At 40.8% G+C, this 26,747-nt stretch overlaps 2 protein-coding genes across 3 annotated transcripts in view; one reads left to right on the top strand and one right to left on the bottom strand.

Moving 5' to 3' along the window:
* Positions 1-14,061, top strand: part of IDUA (alpha-L-iduronidase) — a 157,624-nt gene extending 143,563 nt beyond the window's left edge. For both annotated transcript variants that reach the window (XM_073637075.1, XM_073637076.1), the window contains 5 exons: positions 2,515-2,636; positions 4,684-4,809; positions 11,008-11,084; positions 11,196-11,296; positions 13,565-14,061. In XM_073637075.1, the coding sequence (XP_073493176.1) occupies positions 2,515-2,636; positions 4,684-4,809; positions 11,008-11,084; positions 11,196-11,296; positions 13,565-13,665 (527 nt within the window). In that variant the 3' untranslated portion in view covers positions 13,666-14,061. The remainder of the gene's footprint in view (positions 1-2,514; positions 2,637-4,683; positions 4,810-11,007; positions 11,085-11,195; positions 11,297-13,564) is intronic.
* Positions 14,062-18,234: 4,173 nt separating this feature from the next.
* The window catches only part of LOC141171322 (purpurin-like), a 31,303-nt gene continuing 22,790 nt past the window's right edge, over positions 18,235-26,747 (bottom strand). Inside the window, exons 3-6 of the mRNA XM_073655204.1 lie at positions 23,760-23,896; positions 23,192-23,304; positions 19,768-19,980; positions 18,235-18,495 (exon numbers count right to left, since the gene is read on the bottom strand). Of these exons, the coding sequence (XP_073511305.1) occupies positions 18,485-18,495; positions 19,768-19,980; positions 23,192-23,304; positions 23,760-23,896 (474 nt within the window). The 3' untranslated portion in view covers positions 18,235-18,484. The remainder of the gene's footprint in view (positions 18,496-19,767; positions 19,981-23,191; positions 23,305-23,759; positions 23,897-26,747) is intronic.

The raw sequence follows: 26,747 nt of genomic DNA on the forward strand, positions 1-26,747 counted from the left end.
TGGTATATGGTTTCTTAATGAAATTTATGTCAAATCATATATTGTATTACATCAGCTTTTAAAATAAAATAAAAAAATTAAAAGTTTTGTGATAGATCCTCTTTAATGGATGGATTTCCTGTATCTATCTTGTGCATATGAATTCTTTATCAACCAATCTATTAAAGCCCCTTCCAGCACTGCCCTATTTTCATCTTTGCACTTCTGTTTTTTTTTCTTCTCTTCAACCGAAAGCCAAACTTTTTTTTTTATTTTTCCATCAGCAAAGCCATATGAAGGCTTGTTCTTTTGTGGGATAAGTTGAAGTTTTTAATGACATGATTACTTTTTCGTAACAATGTTCTGTAAAATTGGGGAAAAAAAGTCTAAGTGCGGTGAGTAATTCAGCGATTGCTTTTTGGGTATTGTTTTTTCGGCATTCATTATACTGTAAAAATGGTCTGGCAGTACAATTCCCTAGGCAAGTATGATTACAGTGATACCAAACTTATAACATTTTTTATTGAGTGTTGAAAAAAATGAGAAATTTGTATGAAGAAAAAATTTTGTTTGTTTCACCAGCTTCTGAGACCCAGATCTTTTTTCCTTTTTCCGTCAATAGAGCTGTGTGAAGGCTTGGTTTTGTACTTTTTATAAGTACCATTTGGGGTATATACAGTCATGGCCAAAAGTATTGAGAATGAGACAAATAGTAATTTTTCCAAAGTTTACTGCTTCATTTTTTGTAATGGCAATTTGCATTTACTCCTGAATGTCAAAGAGTGATCAGCTTAACAGCAATTACTGTACTTGCAAAGTCAATATTTGCCCAGAAAATGAACTTTAGCCCCCAAAACACATTTCAACATCATTGCAGTCCTGCCTTAAAAGGAGCAGCTAACATCGTTTTAGTGATTGATCGCCAGCCCTGTCCTAATCAACACCCACACCTGTGTTAATGGATCAATCAGTCATGATTAAGTAAGAATGACATCACTGGACACTTTAAAAGGAGTCTGGTTCTTGGTATCATTGTTTCTCTTCAGTTAACCATGGTTATCTCTAAAGAAACACGTGCAGCCATCATTGCACTGCACAAAAATGGCCTAACAGGGAAGAGTATCGCAGCTACAAAGATTGCACCTCAGTCAACAATCTATCGCATCATCAAGAACTTCAAGGAGAGAGCTTCCATTGTGGTCAAAAAGGCTCCAGGGCGCCCAAGAAAGACCAGCAAGCGCCAGGACCGTATCTTAAAACTGTTTCAGCTGCAGGATCAGACTACCAGCAGTGCCAAGCTTGCTCAGGAATGGCAGCAGGCTGGTGTGAGTGCTTCTGCACGCACTGTGAGGCGGAGACTCTTTGAGCAAGGGCTGGTTTCAAGGAGGGCAGCAAAGAAGCCACTTCTCTCCAGAAAAAACATCAGGGACCGACTGATATTCTGCAAAAGGTACAGGGAGTGGACTGCTGAGGACTGGGGCAAAGTCATTTTCTCTGATGAATCCCCTTTTCGATTGTTTGGGACATCTGGAAAACAGCTTATTCGGAGAAGAAGAGGTGAGCGCTACCACCAGTCTTGTCTCATGCCAACTGTAAAGCATCCTGAAACCATTCATGTGTGGGGTTGCTTCTCAGCCAAGGGATTCGGCTCACTCACAGTCTTGCCTAAAAACACAGCCATGAATAAAGAATGGTACCAGAATGTCCTCCAAGAGCAACTTCTCCCAACCGTCCAAGAGCAGTTTGGCACCCAACAATGCCTTTTCCAGCATGATGGAGCACCTTGCCATAAAGCAAAGGTGATAACTAAATGGCTCATGGAACAAAACAAAGATTTTGGGTCCATGGCCTGGAAATTCCCCAGATCTTAATCCCATTGAGAACTTGTGGTCAATCATCAAGAGACGGGTGGACAAACAAAAACCAACAAATTCTGGCAAAATGCAAGCATTGATTATGCAAGAATGGACTGCTATCAGTCAGGATTTGGTCCAAAAGTTGATTGAGAGCATGCCAGGGAGAATTACAGAGGTCTTGAAGAAGAAGGGGCAACACTGCAAATATTGACTTGCTGCATTAACTCATTCTAACTGTCAATATAACCTATTGGTACTCATAATATGATTGCAATTATATTTCTGTATGTGATATAATCATCAGACAAACACTAATAAAAACCAGAGGCCAGCAGATCATGTGAAAATATAATTTTGGTGTCATTCTCAAAACTTTTGGCCATGACTGTAGGGTGTTTTTTATTAATTTTTATAGCCTTTTTTGGGGTCATGTTTCCGAGCCCACTCCAAACACCCGCACCTGACATGTAGGAATACAACTGGGTGTCACTACACCCCAATAAAAAGACAACTTCCAATTTGTTCACACATTGCCAGAAGAAATAACAGAGAAATATCACAAAACAGAGTTGTAAGAAGATATGGTACAACATTGTTATTTCATGAGAATGCATTTCTTTTTTTGCTGCAAGAAATACATTATTTGGTTTCCTGACGCTAAACCCTTACTTTACTTCAGATCTTGTGTATGTAACATACTACATGGATAATGCATTAACAAATCCATATTTGGAATGGCAAAAGGCAGGAAGGCCAGATTTCCCTTCTGTTGAAGAGTTTAAACACATACGTGATAAAGAGGTAAAACCATACAGAACAGTATTTAATATGTAATTACATTTATTTTCAAGTATAATGGACTATTTTTAATTTTACCCTTAAATGATGCTTAAAGGAAATCTGTCAGTAAGATCACTTCCCATCCACAAACCACATATATAGACATGCAGGTATTTGAAATGTAAATACATCAAAACCTTTATATCTTTTATCTGTTGCTGCAATCTTGGGTAGTTATTGTTTTAATGCATATGCAAATGAAATTTTAAGTGCTCTGGCCTCGACAAGAATACTTCTCGAACCTTTGCCTCCCGAGGTTGTTTTCCCGCCCAGCACCAGCCACTTTAGCTATATTAATAGCTTGCTGTCTGTGTGACGTCAGGATCTAAACAAAGAAATCAGACAGTGAGCTATCAATTCAACTAAAGTGGCTGATGCTGTGCGGGGAAACAATCTAGGGAGACAGAGGCTTGAGAAGTATTCTGTCACACCCAGAGCACTTAATGTTTCATTTGCATATGCATTAAAACAATATCTACTCAGGATTGCAGCAACAGATAAAAGATATAAATGTTTTGATCGGTTTACACTTCAAATACCTGCATGCCTATATATGTTAAGTGCTTTGTTATGCCCAGAACACTTAAAGGGGTATTCCGATCTCCAAGATCCTATCCCAATATGTAGTAGTTGTAATAATAATATTAGCGAAAACCTTAAATTAGAAGTGTAGTATAGTTCTTCTGATAAGCTATGTCACTTACCCCATGTGCAGGGCATTTCAGTAGCTTAGATATCCATGGTCATGATAAGTAACTAACTAGTTGTCACTATGAGTGGTCGTAACCATGAATACCTAAGCTACTGAAATGCCCTGCACATGGGGTAAGCGACAAAGCTTATGAGAAGAACTATACTACATTTCTAATTGAAGGTATTTCCTAATATTATTGTTATTACACCTACTAAATATGGGGATAGGATCTTGGCGATGGGAATACCCCTTTAGGCTTAATATGAATATGAATGAAAACACTAATTCTTCTGAAATACAGCAATGGAAGCAGGAGCGTAGACCGCAGGTTAGTGGTCTGGTAAATATCGCCTTAGTCTTAATGTGGTCTCCAATATTATACTTTATAAGAACCAATCCAACAATTTGTCAGGATATAATGAATTAAGAACTTATGACCTAATGACTCTTTATATCTAACAGGGGAACATCATTCAAACCTTATGTATGCATCGAGTATTTTTTGTATGAATGCATTTGCTCTTTTCAGTAGAAATGTCACATTTTTTACTTACCTTGCACTATGCATCTTATTTAAAATGAGATTTGACTGAATCAATGAACCTGTGAGACTGCTTCTATCGAGTGATTGTGCATACCGAGACATAAAATAGTATATATGGATCATTTACCTTTTAAGGTGATCTTGTTTGGAGTGTTCCTTTTCTACTTTTTTATTAAATGTGCATAATAAAATTTATTTTGAGTTTTTATGGTAGTGCGTGTGGCTGTTTCTTGTAGGATGCATAATTGTCGACAACCATAGCAGTATTTTGCGATCTTACGGAAGCTCTGTGGCTTTGGTCGTCTTTGTAGGTTCTATAACAGGTAGAAGACATGCAGGTTTCGATGGATTTACATTTTAAAGACCTGCATGCCCATGTATGTGGTTTGAGGGGGACAGACTCCCAAACCCACACATTCCTAATCTGATAGATTCCCTTTAACAAATGCCCCCTTTGTACTGGGATCTCCGGAGATATCATGCTGGATAAGACAGATAAAGCTTCAATCTCTCTAGAAGCAACTTGGACCTCAGTTCATTTGCACCTACAGAGATACTTAGACTAATGATTTCATGACAATTAAACTAATGAAAATGATACTATTCATTATATATATTTGTCCGTTAAAGAGTTGTGACCTGTTATGTGAACTTTATATTAACCAAAGTTTAATAGGTAAAATACTTATTGGATAATATAGGCTATTGAATGGCTTATGACATATGTTACATGTTGAATCTATTGTTACATCTTTTGATATCTTTTAAAGGATCCAGTTATGGAAGGACCTAGTATATTCCCTAAAGATGGTGATATGGTTCTGAAAATGCAACTTCCAGTTCCTTCTGTGCTACTTGTCCATATATGTGAAAAGCCCCGTTCTCCTCCAGGAAAGGTGAGCATGACGGATTTTATTTTTTGAATATGGGTTCAGTTTTCAAAATGAAACATTCATTTTTTTCACACCGGCTTTGCCATAACGCTGTATTTGCACCATCGTTTTATCTTTGTGCGTTTTCTAATTCCCAATGGATCAAAAGCAGTGTATGTACTTGTCCCATTTGTTGGACCACATTTAAAGGTCATTCACCACATTGCTGTTATGCACTCTTATATTTATATATTAATATTTTCTGCCGCAAGTATGTGATTTTCCTCTGTGACTTACGTATTCCCCATCAGGGTAAGTCCATATGGGTTGGAGATTTTTAGGGTAAACCTGCAGGAAAAGCTACATGAGTTACTTGCAAATTTTGCTGGGGATTTTTCTTTGTTACATTGACAAGAGTAAGGGCTCATTTAGACGTCAGTTTTTCGCGTTCTATCCGTGATTTTCACAGATGGCCCTTGTACCTATTATAGTGTAAGAGCTGTTCAGGGACTGAGTGGTCTGCAAAAAATGACATGTCCGAATTTGATCCAAGTCTCAGATCAATCCTAGTGTATGGGTTCACACTGCATGCACACCAACTTATATTCCAGTTCATCTCTTAGGTTTTTGTTTCAGGTTTTTTTCAAATAAAGGCATGGCCTCTCTTTTCTTTGATCTGTACATTACATTTATATAGCTCCCCATGGCTGGGTGTCTATTAGTCGGGTCTTTGTCCTGCTCGGCCCTTTTTCCACTTGACGTTATTTGACATATGGTAAAGAAAGATTTGTTCCCCACTGTGCACTAAGTCCGCTGACATGTCTCAGCAATTGTCTCAGCATCACTTCGACCCCCTGTCATGTAGATTGATGATTTCTTGTCTGCGCAGGCACGATCACGTTAGAGCTACTCTGTGTGTGCGCGATCGCGTCAGACGAAATCCGGAAGTACTTGTTTGATGATGATTTTGGACCATTATACTCCCCACCCTTCCCCCCAATCAGATTGGAGTAGACCAATTCTTGATGCCACTTGTCATATGGGATACTTGTAATACTAATGGGGCATAAATTGAATGATGTATAATCGAACCTATGAGAGCACTTGACTCTGAAATAATTAGTCTGTCTATAGGCCATAAAGGATACAATTTCCGCTTAGTCTACCATTGCCATTTTTTTAAGGATTGCCGTGACTGGTTGACCTTATTATGGTGTCACACCCAAACCTTTATATGCTTGGCTGTCTGCGAGGCAGCTGATTATAGCCTCATTCCCCTAATGACTCCAGTTTGGTGAAATATGTTGGGGAGGCTCAGGGGCGGACACAGACTGTAGTGGGCCCCTGTGCAAGAATTTTTTGGGGGCCCCCCCCCTGCCCTTCATAGGGGGCATGAAGGCCCCCCCCCCGTGCATCTCTCACCCCCCCCCCCCCACGTACATCTCTGATTCCCCCCACTCCTAGTTAATTAATTGTATTTAAAAAAATAAAACTTGGTATACTTACCCCCAGGGCCGGCTCCAGGTTTTTGTGGGCCCTGGGCGACAGAGTTTCAGTGGCCCCTTTAACACATACCATGATTCATGATGCACAGATACCACAGAGAAATATATATATATATAGTACAAGGCCAAGGATTTCACTTACTACATTACATGAGCGATATCTATTGTAAATTCTACAATAGCTCAGAAACCGGCGAAACCTCACAGCGCACAGTGCTGACCGGACAGTATAGTCCTCCATACAGTATTATGAGCACCATATAATGCTCCATACAGGATACTGACCCCCTTATAATGCTCACAACAGGATACTGGTCCCCATATAATGCTCCATACAGGATACTGGTCCCCATATAACGCTCCATACAGGATACTGGTCATCATATAATGCTCCATACAGGATACTGGTCCCCATATAACGCTCCATACAGGATACTGGTCCCCATATAACGCTCCATACAGGATACTGGTCCCCATATAACGCTCCATACAGGATACTGGTCCCCATATAACACTGCATACAGAATACTGTCCCGCATATAACGCTCCATACAGAATACTGACCCCCATATAACGCTCCATACAGAATACTGTCCCCCATATGACGCTCCATACAGAATACTGTCCCCCATATAACGCTACATACAGAATACTGACCCCCATATAACACTCCATACAGAATATTGGCCCGCATGTAACGCTCCATGCAGGCTGTTCCCCCCTTATAATGCCCCATGCAGGATGACACCCCCCTTTTAATGCCCTATGCAGGATGTCACCTCTACCCCCCATAAAATGCCCCATGCAGGATGTCACCTCTCCCCCCCCCCCATATAATGCCCCTTGCAGGATGTCACTTCCCCCCTTTTCAATGCCCCATGCAGTATGTCAGACCACCCCCTCCCTTACAATGCCCCATGCAGGAGGTCACACACCCCCCCTTCTTATAATGCCCCATGCAGTATGTCACACACCCACCCTCCTTATAATGCCCCATGCAGGATGTCAATTCCCCCTTCCCCCTCTTATAATGCCCCATGCAGGACGTCACTTCCCCCCTTCCCCTCTTATAATGCCCCATGCAGGATGTCACCCCCCCCATATAATGCCCCATGCAGGATGTTACCCCCCCCATATAATGCCCCATGCAGGATGTCACCTCCCCTCCCCCCCATATAATGCCCCATGCAGGATGTCACCTCCCCTCCCCCCCATATAATGCCCCATGCAGGATGCCACACCCACTCTCCCCCCACCATATAATGCCCCATGGCCCCATACATAAAAAAAAAAAAATCAAATACTCACCTCACTTCTTACCTGATGCTGATCCGGACTCCAGCATCGCCCGTGTCTTCGCGCTGTGACAGCTCAGGAGAGATTGCGTGCGGTGTAAGCATATCACCGCGCCCTCTGACCTGAGACGTCACAGTCAGAGGACGCGGAAGACGCTGCGGAGGCACGGGGAGGGGTAAGTATTGTTCGGCGCCGTCACATGACCGGAGATGTCCCTGCGCTCAGTATGGGGCCGGGGAACCATGCTGAGCGCAGGGACATCTCCGGTCATGTGACGGCGGGGGGTCCTGCGGGGGGCCCCATGAGGAGACGCACAAGAGGGGGGCTCCGAGGGGGCCCCGACCGGCCGGGCCCCATGCTGGAGTCAGGGCAGTCATGCCCTGATGGCGGCCCTGCTGGAGGCTGGAGGGGCCCCCTCTCCCTCGGGGGGCCCCCGTTCAATGAACCGGCTGCACGGGCGGTAGGTCCGCTCCTGGGGAAGCTAATAACTGATCAATTTTAATTTATCATGCGCAGTGATGGGCAATGTTAAAGACTAGAATAGGTAAGAACTTATCAGTTGTGTAACGGTCCGCGTCCGTAGCCAATGATTCACCTATTCAACCAACTGTAATACAAGGATCCTTTTGTAAACTTCACTAAACCCATTTCATGCGTTATGCGTTTTTAACTAGTGTAGTGTCATTTTTCCAATATTAATAATTATAATTAAAAGTTATATTTTATGTTAGGGTCTTTAGTTAGGGGACCTCTATTTGTCCTCCAGGGCAACTTGTGATTACATCTGCCTTTGATGTGGGCTCGTACGCTGAGCCCACATCTTTCCCCACACATGATGACTGATTTATTCAGTCATCATGGGCCTTTAACAGACGCGGGAGGAACTGTGCTCCGCCTGCGGCTGTTAACCAGTTAAATCTCACTGTCAAACACTGACAGCGGGATTTAACACGCGCCAGCCGGAAGCACGTTTTTCATCCCGCCCATTGGCGCCCCTGTCACGTGATCGGGGGGTGATGATGGTTTGTCATGACAGCCGGGGGTCTGCTGATGACCCATATGCCTGTCATTGCGATACTCCTTTGAACGCCGGCTCATGGCCGGCATTCGTAGGAGATCGTGATTTGTGCTATAAATACAGTGCTGAAGCTCTGCTATATATAGCACAAGTGATTGGACGATCGCAGCTTCAAATCTCCCTTGGGGACTATTAAATTCAGTGAGAAGTAAAAAAAAAAAGCTTTTAAAATTATGAAAATAAAAAAAATGCAAAAGTTCAAATCACCTCCTATTGCCCCATTAAAAATAAAACCATTACAAAAAATACACATATTTGGTATTATGGAGACACAGGGGGCAGTGGGTGCTCTCGTCCGCTGGCCTGAGACCGCATGGACCAGTGCTCATCCCACTGAACGCTCACTGTCCTTTCCCGTGGACATAATACTATTCAGGCAACACAGGGTGAGGGTAAAACAGTGTGGCAATACTTTATTGAACCACCAACAGACCATAAAATATAGAACAGTCCCAGAAAATACCCAAGATGGTGCAAGCTAGAGTCTCACCCTTCCACTGACTCGCCGGGATTAGAGCTGCTGCGACTTCGGGGCTTCCATGGCCACAACCAGTGGCACCCCGCTTATGGCGGACACCCACAGAGAGAAGGTAACAACAAGCTTAGGAAACTGATAGTCAATTGAGGTACATGGCCAGGTGACCCGAGGGTCCCAACCTGGCTTCTCCAAATGTCTCCATGGGGCCAGGTAACCGGAGACTCCCAACCTGGCTTGTCCGAACATATGCATGGGACCAGGTGACCAGAGGGTCCAAACCTGGCTTCCACAAACATCTCCATGGGTTCAGTGATAGTCAATGGAGCAGATATGTATTCTTGCAACTAGGGCTGTGGTCCCTTAGGCCTATAGAATGTCAAATATGTGTTCTTCTTGGAGCCATGGTGTCCTGGCTGCTGTTCTGTAGAGTATCTCCTTTCAGGAGCATGGAGGTCCCTTTTTATACCACCATCTGTCCTCCAAGCCATCATCCACAGGTCAAGGGGAAGGTTTGAGTATTTAATTAATCTGTATAGTTTGGCCTTTACTGTTTTGCAGGTTTGTTTTGTTTTTCCAAAGATAGCAACACAATCACCTGTAGGAGCTGATATAATAGGTAAACAGCAGCCATTCAACAATTCACAACCATCAATTCAAGAGTCAACGTTCAGACAATAGTCTCTCTTGACCCACCTAAGAAAAACACATTAATTCAAGAGTCAACTTTCAGACTCAAATGAACAATAGTCTATGTCTCCTGCCCTACTGAAAATATATGTCTGGCATAATTAAGATTGAATGCAGTGTCGTCACAGGTATCACTGCGTTCTTAAATGTCCATTCTATCAAAATATAAAATAAATTAATCTAATCGATAAACTGTGTAACGAGAAAAAAAATCAATTACTTTTTTTGGCCACCCCAACATTGCAATATCATACAATAAGGCTGTGTGCCCACGATGCGGATTTATTGCATTTCCGTGGCGGAAACGCATTAAAAACGCTTGTTAAGTTGTCTGCCATGATAATCCGCATGTGCTGTGCACATGCTGCTGAAATTTCCGCTGCGGATTATCATTGCGGAAAAATTCACAGCACTATCATTTCTTGTGAAATCGCCGCCATTGCCTTGCATTGAACCGCATAACATCCGCATGTATATATGTATGCATGCGGATGTTATGCGGTTCAATACACGGATGGTACCCGGGTCTGGAGAAGAGGAGACTCTCCTCCAGACCCGGGTACCATTAGTAAAAAAAGAATTAAAACGAAAAAAATAAAAAAAAACATACCTCTCCGGTGGCCCCGGTCTCCTCTCCGATGGCGTCCTCTGTCATCGGCGTCCCGCAGTGTTCTGAAAGAACCTGCGGTGACATCATTTAGTCTGTGATAGTCCAAATAAGGCCTTAAAGGAACATGCTGCAGATTTTAAAGTTCACAATGCTTGTCAATTTTCATGTAGAAATAGTCTGCAGCTACTGAATACTTGAAAAATTCAGTCTACTTGCCTTACACTGTATTCTTCTGCAGATTTCACTAGAGTAAATCCACAGGTAAAAATTGAAGCAATTCTTTCCCGTGACTTACCCTTTTATTATACTGTGTTAGACCTCATTCACACATCAGTATTTGGTCATTATTTTTGCATTAGTGTTTGTATGCCAAAACCAGGAGTGGAAATTACAGAGAAAAACTATAATTGAAAGATTGACATCTGTTCTCTGTTTTGGAGAGACTCCTGGTTTTAGCATAAAAATACTGATGAAATACTGATCAAAAATACTGATGTGTAAATAAAGCCTTCGTAATGGGAAACTGGAGCATGAAAGTATATCCAACTTTTTTTTTTTTTCTTCTAAGGTCACTAGGCTTCATTTTATTCCTCTTATTAGAGGACAAGTAGCAGTGGTCTGGAGTGACACATATGTGGTATCATGGTAAGTGCCCATCTCTGAATTATTTCTATGTGTTATTTCCTATTCATGTTCAATTTAAAAAATAATGAATTATAATTGTGTACATTTATCTTAATTCTGGTTCTTTTACAGGTGTTTGAAGACATATGAAGTGGAGTATTCTTTTGATGGCTTAAGCTTTAGCAGAATAAATACAAAGAATGTTTTTTTTACTTTATTCACTTATAGTCCCGGTACGTCTTTTTAACCTGTTTTATATAATGTTATCAGCAGTCTTTATGCTAGGATATAAACCTATACGTGCATTTACACTGTACGATAATCCTTGAAACCCTCGTTACCTGATAATAGGTTAGTGTAAAGAGGTTGCCAATCACTGATGAACCAGCAATTATCATTCTCAGCAGCACATCGTCCTCCTGTGTAAACAGGATATGTGCTTTTGACAACCTGCGGCGTAACTAGAGTCCAATGGGCCTAAGTGCAAAATTTGGATCTAGGCCCCCTCCCACCCCGCATGCCCTTCATCCTGGTCACATCCTGGTATATACTGTGTGTGTGTGTGTGTGTGTGTATATATATATATATATATATATATATATATATATATATATATATATGTGTGTGTCCTCCATCCTGGTATACACAGTATTGCCAAAAGTGTTGGCACCCTTTAAATTGTTCCAGAAAGTGAAGTGTTTCTCCCAGAAAAATTATTGCAATTACACCTTTTGGTATACACATGTTTATTTCCTTTGTGTATTGGAACCACACAAAGACAGAGGAAAAAGAGGCAAACTGGACTTAATTTCACACAAAACCCAAAAATTGTTGACCCCCTCAAGTTAATATTTGGTTGCACACCCTTTGGAATAAATAACTGAAATCGGTCACTTCCTATAACCATCAACAAGCTTCTTACACCTCTCAACTGGAATTTTGGACCACTCGTATTTTGCAAACTGCTGCTGGTCTCTCATATTTGAAGGGTGCCTTCTCCCAACAGCAATTTTAAGATCTCTCTACAGATGTCCAATGGGATTTAGATCTGGACTCATTGCTGGCCACTTTAGAACGCTTCCCCATCCTGGCCCCATCATCGTATATATGATTTCCATCCTGGTATTTATGTTGCCCATCCTGGTATATATGATCCCCATTCTGGTTTATATGTCCCTTATTCTGGGCCCCATCCTGGTATATGTATCCACCATCCTGGTGTATATGTCTCTTATCCTGGGCACCATCTTGGGGTATATATGTCTCTTATCTTGGGCCTTTTCTGGTATTATATATATATATATTATATTATATATTTATATATATATATATATATATATATATATATATATATATAGTACAGACCAAAAGTTTGGACACACCTTCTCATTTAAACATTTTTCTGTATTGTCATGACTATGAAAATTGTACATTCACACTGAAGGCATCAAAACTATGAATTAACACATGTGGAATTATATACTTAACAAAAAAGTGTGAAACAACTGAAAATATGTCTTCAAATGTTACTGCAAAAACTAAAGAGCAAAGTTAAAGTGTAACATTTGAACGTAGACAAACAAGAGTCTACAGCCATGATGTCACGCCTTGTGAGGGCCATGGGATGTGCGAAACAGCCATAGGTTCTTGTTTGTCCACGTTCTAACAGTGCTGCAATAATAAAGGAATGAAATTAAGTGATGGTGAGAGCCCTTGATTTCAAGAGAAAAGACGATTATCAGTGAGCCCCGGATCAGTATGTCCATAAGGTATGTTTTACTGTACACATATGGAACTATTAGTTCCAATGTTTTTCTTGTTTTTCTACATTCTCACCTAAATGTATATGATCGTTATTGATGAATAGTACTGCCTCTTATCAATGGCTGATTACAAGGGAAGATATACGGTACTCCATTCATCTGCATAGGAGAATAGATAAATAGCCTTAGACACACGATCAGGTCACTAAAGGGTCATTCTAAAGGTCTATGTTCACACATCATGTTTTTTTTCAGCGTTTTTTGATGCATTTTTTATTCAAAATTTTCAGCTGCATTTTACAGTACCAGCAAAGTCTATGAAATTCCAGAAATCTCATGCACACGTCATGGGTTTTTTTTTGTTCATGATTTTGTGCTTTGCATGTTTTTTTGCAAAAGAGAGAATGTCACTTCTTTCAGCGTTTTTTCACCCATTAGAAGTAATGGGTGATGAAAAAAAACGCTGAAAAAACGCAGGTGTCAGGTTTTTCAGTGTTTTTTGTGCCAAAACCAGAATGAGATTTTTTTTTTCACTGAACTTTATGTACATGCATAAAAGAGACAAAAGGACAGTGAAAAAAACCGCTGAAAAAATGCACCAAAAATCAAGCAAAAAAGCAAGAAAAATCCTGAACAACCTCCTGGCAAGAAGTCAGGTTTTGCTGCGAAAAAAAAAACGCTGAAAAAATCCATGATGTGTGAACATAGCCTAACAACTTTTGTCTTTTCTCTTTTCAGAAAGTGCCAAAGTGTCTGGATTTTACAGAGTGCATGCTGTTAACTATTGGGATGTTCCAGGACCCTATAGTGTTCCAGAAGAATATGCAGAATTATTTTAGAAGGGTCAACAGATTAAGCAACCTTGAAAATTATAAAAATAAGTACCGCAAACTGTGTAATGTTACCTTGAAATCTTAATTTACCATGCTTCAACATTATAAACCAGTTCTGACAGTCCCAGCTGTGATTTCTATGAGCTCTAATTCATGCAATGTAATGCTCATGTGAATGCAATAACTTCAAAGTGAGTTGCCAGTCTGCATGACGACTACAACATATTTGACCTTCAAAAATAAAGGCAATATGCCTTTTCCTAGCATCACTGACATTGTATTTTTCTGATACATACAGTGGTGTGAGAAAAGTGTTTGCTCCCTTTCTGATTTCTTGTTCTTTTGCATGTTTGTCACACTTAAATATTTCAGATCACAAAACAAATTTAAATGCTAAACAAAGATAACAAAAGGAAACACTAAATGCAGTTTTTAAATGAAGGTCTTTATTATTAAGTGAAAAAGAAATCCAAACCTACTGGGCCCTGATAACTGATTGGGCCACCCTTAGCAGCATCAACTGCAATCAAGCATTTGCGATAACTGGCAATGAGTCTTTTACAATGCACTGGAGGACTTTTGGCCCACTCATCTTTGCAAAATTGTTGTAATTTACCCATATTTGAGGTTTTCCAAACATGAATCGCCTTTTTAAGGTCATACCACAGCATCTCAATTGGATTAAGGTCAAGACATTGACTAGGGCACTCCAAAGTCTTAATTTTGTTTTTCTTAAGCCATTCAGAGGTGGACTTGCTTGTGTGTTTTGGATCATTGTCCTGCTGCATAACCCAAGTGCGCTTCAGCTTGAGGTCACGAACAGATAGCTAGACATTCTTCTTCAGGATTGTTTGGTAGACAGCAGAATTCATGGTTCCATTTACCACAGCAGGTCTTCCAGGTCCTGAAGCAGCAAAATAGCTCCAGACCATCACACTACCACCACAATATTTTACTGTTGGTATGATGTTCCTTTTCTGAACTGCTGTGTTACTTCTACACCAGATGTAATGGGACATACACCTTCCAAAAAGTTCAACTTTTGTCTCCTCAGTCCACAGAGTATTCTCCCAAAAGTCTTGGTGATCATCAAGATGTTTTCAGGGCAACACTGAGAAGAGCCTTTATGTTCTTTTTTCTCAGCAGTGGTTTTCGTCTTGGAACTGCCATTTTTGCCCAGTCTGTTTCTTATGGTGGAGTCATGAAACACTGACCTTAACTGAGCCAAGTGAGGTCTGCAGTAGTTTGGATGTTGTTGTGGGGTCTTTTGTGACCATTTGGATGACTCGTCGCTTCACTCTTGGGGTGATTTTGGTCGGCCAGCCACTACTGGGAAGGTTCACCACTGTTCCATGTTTTCGCCATTTGTGGATAATAACTCTCACTGTGGTTCGTTGGAGTCTCAAAGCTTTAGAAATAGCTTTATAACATTTTCCAGATTGATAGATATCAATTAAATGCTCAATTTATTTGGATTGCAGCATGCAGCATGATGTCTAGTTTTTTAGGATCTTTTGGTCTACTTCACTTTGTCAGGCAGGTCCTATTTAAGTGATTTCTTGATTGAGTACAGGTGTGGTAGTAATCAGGCCTGTGTGTGGCTAGGGAAATTGAACTCCGCTTCCCAAAGATGTGATAAACCACAGTTAATTTATGTTTTAAGGGGGAGAGGTGTGGGTCAATCACTTTTTCACACAGGGCCCTGTAGGTTTGGATTTTTTTTCCCTTAATAATAAAGACCTTCATTTAAAAACTGCATTTTGTGTTTACTTGTGTTATCTTTGTCTGATACTTAAATTTGTTTTGTGATCTGACACATTTAAGTGTGACAAACATTCAACACAATAAGAAATCAGGAAGGAGGCAAACACTTTTTCACCCCACTGTGTGTGTGTGTGTGTGTATATGTGTATATATATATATATATATATATAATGATAGTTTAAGAAAAAAACTATTAGGCTATGTTTACATTTGCATTGTGATTGCATTGATAATTAGAAACCAGATTGCATAACATACGAGAGATACATATATCGAATTATTATGTTATTCATTGTATTTGAACGATGGAAAATCTGTATTTGGAGTTTTTCAATAAAAATTATTTGATTTAAAAAAAAAACAACATTGCTATGCCGACCCATTGCACCTGCGACACATGATGGACTCACTCGACAAAGGTTCCTTCAAGGTGTCCATCTTATTTTCAGAGAAAATACCGCTATATACTGAGCATTAGTGTAGTAATATTTGTATGCAAGGATGTGTAGTTACGATGAGAAAAATATATATATATATATTTTTTTAACCCAGTTTGACTTTGTTCTAGCCTATTGGGAATCTGTATATGAAATACATCTGAAATAGTGGGGAAGTTTTTATAATTAATTATTAAAATAAACCCACTAGGGCAGGGGTGCACAATCTGAATCCTGGAGGCCCACATTACGCCCTGCAAAAGCTTTTTGTGCAACCCCTGTCATCTCTGACATCTCAGTAACTATCATAAACTATGGGGACAGCTGCACTCATTGTACAGTCATCTTGACTCCTTTTTTTCTGGAGTGCTAACTAGGGGAGCAGAAAGCCCCATTTGTCTACAGGAATGGAAGTTTCAGAAATTGTACCCCCCACTAAATAGCTTATGGCATATATTGTACTATTGGTATGTACATCAGATCAGAACACCCCTTCAAAAAAAGGTTGCGCACTTCTTCACTAGGGTCATATAACCCACCAGAGCTATTAATTTACTCTCTCTCTCAAATGTAAGTCTACAGGGTTGCTATACTCTTCAGATCCTTAAAACCACAAGCAAATGTAAAACTGCTACAGAATACCAATGTCACAGGTGTGTCAGAGGTGACAGACAGTCGCCCTGCAGTTGGTTGCAGGAGATCTCTACATTTGGCATTACAGACATCTAAGAGGCTGGTTGTCTCTAGGACCTAGCGGATACCTCCCTCTGGCTAATTAGCTCCCTGGAATGGGTGTATAAATACCTGGTGTGTTTGAGAGGGAGGTGCCAGCGATATTCATTACTACTTGTGAGGCTTTAGCAAGAGCAGTAATTCATCCTCTCTGGAGCTTGAGGCCAAGATAGCATTTTTCTGGAGTCGTCTATAGCTAAGCAATTCCCCCCTGTTTGTCTACCTTTGCTGTCTATAGGGTTTAGTGGAGATCGACTAGTGCTCATCTCCTTCCTTCCCTAGCCTTAGCCATACGCCAGGGAAAGTCAGGGCGAGGCACGCGTGCGGCGATTGATGAAGAGCCAATATAGGGACGGTAGTTGAGACAGGGTGACACTAGACCAGACTAGGAGGTCTCCACTCCCCCCTTTCCCTAGTGTCTGGGCTCCCTTTCCCTCTTCCCTCTGTGTTGCACTAAGTCTTTTTCACACCTGGCGTGACAACCAGGACACCTTTCCAAAATGATGCCCCCTTCTCTGACATCACTTCCTGCTCTGCAAGTATGGGCTGAAGCTTCACCTTCCAGACATCCTGCTTTGCTGAAGCTACTAAAATAAATATATTAAATGGGTATTCCCACAATTGAAAGTTATCACTTATCTGCTGAGGGCCTACAGGACCCCTTTTCTAGACTCCGAGCCTCATTCTCAGAATCGCTGAAGGTCGCAGTGGTCAAACCCTAGATGTTCATTAAGTTATCCCCCATCTTAAGCAAAGGGGGTAATTTCCAATTGTGGGAATACCGCTTTAAGGATCTACTGTTTGCCAAGCAACATGGGAACTGGCATTTGAGAGAAAAAAAAGAGGGAAAGAAGTTACAGGTGTTTTTTTATTGTCTTAGAGGTTTTTTTTCAACAGCCTATAATTATTAAAGGGAATCTGTCATCAGGTTTTTGACACCTAATCTGAGAACAGCATGATGTAGAGACCGAGACCCTGATTTTAGTGATGTGTCCACTTACTGGGCTGCTTGCTGTAGTTGTGATGCAATCATTATTTTATCAGCAGGAGATTATCGCTACAGAACCAATAACCTGCTTTCATGTAGTCCTCCTTATTCATGAGCTTTGTATAACCCCGCCACCACCACTGATTGGCAGCGTTCTGCGTATGCACAGTGTACACAGAAAGCTGTCAATTAGTGGCGTGGGTGGAGTTATACAGGGCTCAGCATTCAGGGAACTGATAGATCTGCAGCAGAGAAAGCAGGGATTTTATCAAATCTGCAACAAGCTGCCCAGTAAGTGATACATTGCTGGAATCAAGGTCTCTGCTTTTACATCATGCTGCTATCTGATTTGCGGCAAATACCTTGTGACAGATTCCGTTTAAAAGGTGGAAACTACCTTTAGAAAGAGTTTTCCACCCCAGTGCACACTTTTGGCAAGCGGTGCATCTTGTAATATAGTAAGTGCGTAATGTACACATTGTTAGGATTCGATCAGTACTCGTTCCCTTTAAATAGATTAATTCCATGTATACAGAAGATGCAGACAATATTATTTCAAAAAGATTTTGAAATCACATATTAGGTTTTGAAAGTATGAATGGAAAATTGACACAATAAGTTTACAAAAATTATAGATTTATTTTTATACCGCACAGTGTCTGTTCTACAGATTAACAAAATGAGCTGATATGTTAAAACTTATGAAAAACGTGAATGGTGACTTGGAACGCTGTTGCATTAGTTACATGACACAATTTAACAGTTCCTACAAACGTGACATTTAAAATATATAATTGCACCAAGAAATAATAAAAAATAAAAGTTGTGCATTTCTTAAAGCTGTGTTCACTCAGATTTTGTAGGTTCCATACTCAAATAGAAAATGATCTTGAAGGAATGAATTTCAACAAGCTCCTGCAGAAAGAAAATGGAAAATTAGTAAATTTTAATGTGGGAAATTTAGATTGCATGTCACCAATACTTCTCTAAAGTAAAATAAACCTAGTGAGTAAACCGATTTATGTATACATTGCTAGGTGTACTTTGCCTTTTATGTTATATGCTCCTTCAAAAGGGCATATGTGATCAGCTGAAGGGAGATACAGAGACTTCACATTTGTCTAACCACGTGACCGCTGCAGCCAATAAGTGATTTGGCTGCAGCGGTTATGTAAATAGCGTGCACATCATCCGCTGTGGGGAGCACCAGACCCATGTCTATCGATGACATGAGTTTGACGTTTTGTTTAATTTTTTAACATTCTAAAGTGTTTTTAGATTATTTTAGGACTAGACAGCCCATATAATTAACAATTCTCTATGTAACACAGGTGCAGGTAGTAGTCACTGGCTACCAAAGAATCAACATATTCATCTCCTGCTTTAACCAATCAAATAGTGACAGTTAGTTAGATGTTAGTGGTTGTAGCCATGGCTACCTAATCTACTGCAAAGCCCTGCACATAAGGTAAGCGACATAGTGGATCAGAAGAACTATACTACATTTCTAATTGGAGGTATTTGCTAATATTATTATTATTACACCTACTGCATATTGGGATAGGACCCTGGAGATGGAAATACCCCTTTAAGTCCTACAATTCCAGTCTTATTGAATCAGCCCCTTAGAGTATGGAAGTGTAATTGGCATGGTCTTGACTTGCCCTGGGGTTTCTACACATAAAAAGGTGCCCCTTTTATTGGATTCACCATAAGGTTCCTTAAGATAGAAATATCGAGTACCCTAAAGACCATGAGATATGACGATGACCATAAAAGAGTTTGGGGTTGTTGGGCCTCCAGACAAGACCAGACATATATATATACATATGAATGGGAGTACGTTCATTATGACTAAATATCTTGATACATATTCAGAATGTGCTAAGTGCAAGGTCTGCTATTAACAACTCTTTGTTTCACAATCTAGATCCTTGATGACAGCTCTGCTCTTCTGGTTCTTTTAATACCACATTAGACCCCGAAAATTGTCAGCCATTGTACAATTCGATTTAGAATTAAGAGTATTTAAAGCATATTTATGTCTCTTAGTGTAGCGATTGTGATTCTAAACGGCCTTCCATTTGGAGTTTAAAACACACTTTATTCTAAAACATTTTGAAAAAAAAAACTGGAAACTAATTCAAAATGCTGTCGCTTCTAAACCGAATACAAGCTGCTACATACCAGATTGGAGAACGGGTTGAAATTGTCCAGCCATGCAGATTTCTTCTTGTTTCTGGCGCACAAGCCTTGTAATAGCTGGTGAAAATCCACGTGGATTGCGTGAGAAAATAATAGCATAGCCATCATTACATGTTCCATCTTCTTTTAGAGTGCGGCAAGCATAGGTAATAGCATAGTTCTCATAGTCTGTGTCAATAACCCAGTAGTTGTCACCTGGAAAATACAAAATTGTTCAATATATACAAGAAAACCAAGTCACCCCCTAATGACAAGAAGTTCCAATCAAGTTCCATCAAGAAAGACATCTAAGGCATCACACGGCCTTTAGAGGTTCCTTTTGGAGCCTCCATTCACAGTTCCTTCAGCTATGACAGGAAAAATAACCTCTTAAAATGATACTTCCCCCCCAAAAAAAACCTCTAAATATGACAGGCCCCAGATCAAGCCCTTAAAAATTAGACGACAAAACAAAGCCCCTAAAAATTTCAGACCCCCTACAAATTACAGAAAAAAAATGTTCTTTGCAGACACTTCCAGCAGCCCCTATCTCTTGATAAAATAAGACGTCAGGCAGGTTGAAATTCAGCGTGCCTAAGCCATTGCTCCTCTAAATTGAAAATGCCAGGTAATAGTTGTATATTTGTACTGCTCGATGTACATAACATTTTTTACTATCCATAATTATTGCTTTTTATGTTATGGCTACAGTTTAAATTACTTGCAAATAAATGTGATGATTTTCTAATTTTTTATACTAATTTTGTGAATAAAAAATGTTTAAATTATTTTTGGGAAATTTGTTAACATGTAGCCAAGAGCAGAGAATAAATTAATAAATATTAGTAAAAAAAAAACCTATAATTACCTCTTCTTAATTACCTGCTGCTTCATTATTGCCATCCCAATAGGCCTCACTGGTCTCAGCGTACTTCCTGCAGCAATTACATGCCATATACAGTGCCTACAAGTAGTATTCAACTCCCTGCAGATTTAGCTGGTTGACACATGCGGAATTAACTTGGCATTGTGACATTTGTACTGTAGATCAGCCTGGAAGTGGGAAATGCACTGCAGCTAATTTTTTTTTTTTTTTTTTTTTAAAACGTTAAAAGTTAATTCAGAGTGTCATTTATTATTCAACCCCTCAAACCACAAGAATTCTGTTTGGTCCCCCTAAAGTATTAAGAAGTAGTTCAGGCACCAAGAATAATGAGCTTTACATGTGTGGATTAAAGATCTCTTTTGCCAGCCTTTTCTGACTATTTAAGACCCTTCCCAAACTTGTGAACAGCACTCAGACATGGTCAACATGGGAAAGACAAAGGAGCATTCCAAGGCCATCAGAAACAAGATCGTGGAGGGTCACAAGGCTGGCAAGGGGTACAAAACACTTTACAAGGAGTTGGGCCTACCTGTCTCCACTGTTGGGAGCATCATCCCTAAGTGGAAGGCTTATGGAACTACTGTTAGCCTTCCACGGCCTGGACAGCCATTGAAAGTGTCCTCCCGTGCCGAGGCCAGGCTTGTCCGAAGAGTCAAGGCTAACCCAAGGACAACAAGGAAGGAGCTCCGGGAAGATCTCATGGCAGTGGGGACATTGGTTTCAGTCAATACCATAAGTAACGTACTCCACCACAATGGTCTCCGTTCCAGACGAGCCCGTAAGGTACCTTTACTTTCAAAGCGTCATGTCAAGGCTCGTCTACAGTTTGCTCATGATCACTTGGAGGACTCTGAGACAGACTGGTTCAAGGTTCTATGGTCTGATCGAGATCTTTGGTGCCAACCACACACGTGACGTTTGGAGACTGGATGGCACTGCATACGACCCCAAGAATACCATCCCTACAGTCAAGCATGGTGGTGGCAGCATCATGCTGTGGGGCAGTTTCTCAGCCAAGGGGCCTGGCCATCTGGTCCGCATCCATGGGAAGATGGATAGCACGGCCTACCTGGAGATTTTGGCCAAGAACCTCCGCTCCTCCATCAAGGATCTTAAGATGGGTCGTAATTTCATCTTCCAACAAGACAACGACCCAAAGCACACAGCCAAGAAAACCAAGGCCTGGTTCAAGAGGGAAAAAGTCAAGGTGTTGGAGTGGCCTAGTCAGTCTCCTGACCTTAACCCAATTGAAAACTTGTGGAAGGAGCTCAAGAATAAAGTCCACATGAGACACCCAAAGAACCTAGATAACTTGGAGAAGATCTGCATGGAGGAGTGGGCCAAGATAACTCCACAGACCTGTGCCGGCCTGATCAGGTCTTATAAAAGACGATTATTAGCTGTAATTGCAAACAAGGGTTATTCCACAAAATATTAAACATAGGGGTTGTATAATAATTGACCCACACTTTTATGTTTAAAATTTAATAAAATTCAACTGAGCAACATAACTTTTTGGTTTGTAAGTTTTATGCTTCTGTTCATAAAACCTACTCTCGTTTGCAGTTTGAAGGCTCTAACTTATTTGCATCTTATCAAACCAGCTAAATCTGCAGGGGGTTGAATACTACTTGTAGGCACTGTATAATTAAAGGGCATCTGTCACCCCCTGGGACTTTTTTACCTATTAATAAGGGCATACAGGTAATAGAATGGTTATAACAATCATAGCTGTATGCTCATATCTGCGGTCTTGATGTGCAGAAATCTTTTTATTCGTGTATGCTAATGATTTCTTCCAGGCTTCGGGGCGTGCGGTACCTGCGGTCTTCATTTACATACCACCCCCCTCCCATCAGCATCATAGTGCCCTGTGACTTGTATTGCTGGCCCCAGAATCCCGCGCCCTGAAATCGCACGATTATACTTACCTTTTCCGCCCTGCTATGGCCATTGGCTTCATTGTTCCTCTGCGTAGGCGCCGGCGAGTGACTACTACTGAAGTAGGAGAGTCACTAAAGTAGCAGTGACTCGCCTACACAGAGGAACAATGAAGCCAATGGCCATAGCACGGCGGAAAAGGTAAGTATAATCCTGCAATTGCAGTGTGCAGGCGCGGGATTCAGGGGCCAGCAATACATGTCAGAGGGCACTATGACTCTGATGGGAGGGGGGTGGTATGCAAATGAAGACTGGAGGCTGAATTTTGAATTTTCTTCCAGGCACCGCACGCCCCTGAAAGAAATCATTAGCATACGCTAATAAAAGATTTCTGTACATCAAGAACACAGATATGAGCATACAGCACTTGAATGATGTAAAGCATGTGATCGCTGCTGTAGACAAATTAAACAGAAACCGTCGGAGACCGCCGGAGCAGTGACCATTGAGTGGCTGTGGATTTAAGAGGTTAGTATAGTTTTTTTTTTTATTTAACCATCCACCGCTCTTGAATATGTTTTTGTTATTCTAAGAAAGTGAAACAAAACATTATGCTCCATGGAAACACTAAACTTTTGCTTAGCAGAGTTGAGTACTTACCTCCACTTGATAGATAGCTGGCCAGTCCCTGGTAGGTCATATACATTTTAGCTGGTATGGTTGGGTCTGGTACGGAGTACTGAGCGGCCATGTCTGCACAGATCAACCAGAACCTAAAAATGTAATTTTTATGGTCACTTTCGGGATTCTACATTTTCAATAAATTGATCTCAAAATGTTATTTTTAGAGAGTTGCAGTACTCTGGTCCATCGGCCAGGTCAGTAACGTTTGACCACTGGATAGGAGGCTTGTGATTCTTCTATCCTCCCGGCTCTTCTTCTGATTAGCCAAGTTGGTGTGACTTTGTGTGTGTGACGCCACAATGATGACGTTGTGCCAGCTCAGCTAATCAAAAGAAAAGCAGGAATGTCGGGAGGTACGGAGACTCACAGGCCTCCCATCCAGCGGACACAGATTACTGACCTGGTCGATGAACTGGAGTCTTGCAAATCGATTTTCCCATCTCTAGTTATTTTTCTTGTTATTTATCGCTTATAAAAATATAAATGAAAATTATGGGCTGAAATTGATTTACAGGTTGTCTACTCTAATCAGGGTGTTACATACCCAAAAAGTTTAACTCTGCCTTTTGATGATGCGGTCATTGTGCCATCTTCATCTACTGTATAATCAGCAGAGATGTTATCCTGAAGGAAGAGGCCTTCTGGGTCTTTTTTTCCAACAGCATACCATTTTCCTCCATACTGGATAGAATGATGCAAAAAAAAAAAAAAAAACCCAAAACATTAGTTCACAAAACCATTGCTGTACATTAAACACTATCAGTATAATTCTGTCACTTCTTATTGCATGTATTATTATTTTTCCTTTCCATTTAGATATCATATTATATGCAGTTGCACATTTTATTTGCATTACACCAAATTCCTTTTCTTTTTTCATGAGCCCTTTTTATTGAAGTGGGAAAACCATCTGTGTCATTTACAAGTTGATTTTTGGCAACTAATTTCAATTTCGAATAAACTTTTAAACTTTTATGGTCATGAGCCCCAAGTAACACCTGAGGAAGCCAAAGAACGGACAAAACATGTCGAGAGGGGCTGGTGCTTGACTGCACATTGATAATGATTACCTAGCTTGTCTGCAGCTCTGGACAAGTTGGACAAAATATTGATAGATAGGCCATATTGGTGGAAGATAAATAGAGCATTGATGGCTCTGCCTCATTGTTAAAGTTTATAACAAGGAGAAAATATTCACTTTTAAAGAAATAAATTCACCTTGTATTACACTGCACTGTTTCCTTTTCTTTGTCCATTATCTAAGTACAGTGACAATGATAAAACACAATAACTATTTTCTCTATTACATAGTGTTATGATTGAAGAATTATTATCATGTGCAGGTTTTTTTGCCTTTCAATGAAAATGGGGGTTTATGGACTGTAAAAATAATAAAAAACCGTCATACATTAATGTCATATCCTTACAATATGAATATTGCAAGAGAAACCCTTTGAACGTAGTAAAGCATTTAACTCAATGATTTATGGTAATTCTGTGGTTGTCTCTTTGTAGAAAGTGTAGAATTGTGTAAAACCCTACTTTAAAAGGGGACTGTGCTTTCAATAAACTTTGCATGCGAATATAAGAAACTTTTAAGATATACTTCTTTTTTCAATTATGAGCCACTTCTTCTCCCCATGCCTTCTGATCTATCAACCACTCTGAAAAAATAGCTCAACTCTGTGTTACTCAAGACAGAACAGACTGTCAGCACCATGGGGTGGCAGGTTTCACAGCATGTTGTACTCTATAGAGAGGCCAGGAGGAGTGAGGAGCAGAGTGAGGAAATAGGCAGAGAGAGAAACAGAAAGACCTTGCTAAACCCTCATGCCATAGCTGGATTAAGGCTATGAGCCCACGATGCAGAAATGCTCCAGATTTTTTCCTGAGCGTTTCTGCATCTTCCTGGCAGAAAAAAACGCATGCGGACTGTACATGCGAATTGTACATGCGTTTTTCTGCCAGGGACAAGCGGAAGTGAAGCGTTCTTCACTTGCATTTCCGCCTGCGGGTTGTCAAGCGCTTTCCAAGCGATTTTAGCATCACTTGGAAAGTGCTTGTCAACTTGGTCACACTATATAAATCCATGCAAACGGCATGGATTTATATAGTGTGACCGAAAGAATGGTAAAAAATAAATGTATACTTACCCTCCGATGTCCCCCGCAGTCTTGATTTCCTCCGTCCCGGCTGCCGGCAGCGGTAGAGTGTCGGACCTGCCGACATCAGCGTCGCGTGACCCGTCACATGACTCTGACGTCAGCGCAGGTCCTTCATTCCATCGCAAACTGCTGCCAAGCAAGGAGGAGCGCACCGCGGGCCGCCAGAAGGTAAGTATATATTTATTTTTTATTTTATTCTTTTTTTTACAGTTTTCTATGGTACCCAGGTCCGGAGGAGAGTCTCCTCTTCTCTACACCCGGGTACCATCCGCACATTAGAACGCATGGAATACGCATCTACATATACAGTGATGCGTAATCCATGCGTTCTAATGCAAGTCAATGGCGGTAAAAACGCAGCACTTCCGCAAAATAGTTGGTAGTGCTGCGTTTTTTTCCGCAATGATAATCCGCAGCGGAAATTTCAGCAGCATGTGCGCAGCATATGCGGATTATCATTGGGGAACATGGCAGGCCTTCTACCAAGCGTTTTTTAAGCGTTTCTGCAGCGTTTTTGCTGCTGCGGAAACGCTTAAAAAATGCATCGTGGGCACATTCACACAGCTCAGAACTGCTGTATAATTTTCCCATGCTGCTGCTGATTCTACCTATGTTAGATAAGGAATGGCGAACAGGAATCCCTCTCTGTGTGCTATGATGTACAGTGGGGAAAATAAGTATTTGATACACTGACGATTTTGAAAGTTTTCCCACCTACAAAGAATGGAGAGGTCTGTAATTTTTATCATAGGTACACTTAAACTGTGAGACAGAATCTAAAAAACAATCCAGAAAATCACATTGTATGATTTTTACATAATTAATTTGCATTTTATTTCATGAAATAAGTATTTGATACACTAGAAAAACAGAACTTAATATTTGGTACAGAAACCTTTGTTTGCTATTACAGAGGTCAGACGTTTCCTGTAGTTCTTGACCAAGTTTTCACACACTACAGCAGGGATTTTGGCCCACTGCTCCATACAGATCTCCAGATCTTTCAGGCTTTGGTGCTGTCACTGGGCAACATTAAGTTTTTCTATTGGGTTCAGGTCTAGAGACTGGCTGGGTCACTCCAGGACCTTGAAATGCTTCTTACGGAGCCACTCCTTAGTTGCCCTGGTTGTGTGTTTCGGGTCATTGTCATGCTGGAAGGCCCAGCTGCGACCCATCTTCAATGCTCTTACTGTGTGAAGGAGGTTGTTGGGTAAAATCTCGCGATACATGACCCCATCCATCTTCCCTTCAGTGCGGTGAAGTCGTCCTGTCCCCTTTGCAGAAAATCACCCCCAAAGCATGATGTTTCCCCCACCATGCTTCACGGTTGGGACGGTATTCTTGGAGTTGTACTCATCCTTCTTCCT

Source organism: Phyllobates terribilis, unplaced genomic scaffold, assembly GCF_046119375.1.
Source record: "Phyllobates terribilis strain yellow unplaced genomic scaffold, ASM4611937v1 Scaffold_1__5_contigs__length_1240528914, whole genome shotgun sequence".
NCBI lineage: Eukaryota > Metazoa > Chordata > Amphibia > Anura > Dendrobatidae > Phyllobates > Phyllobates terribilis.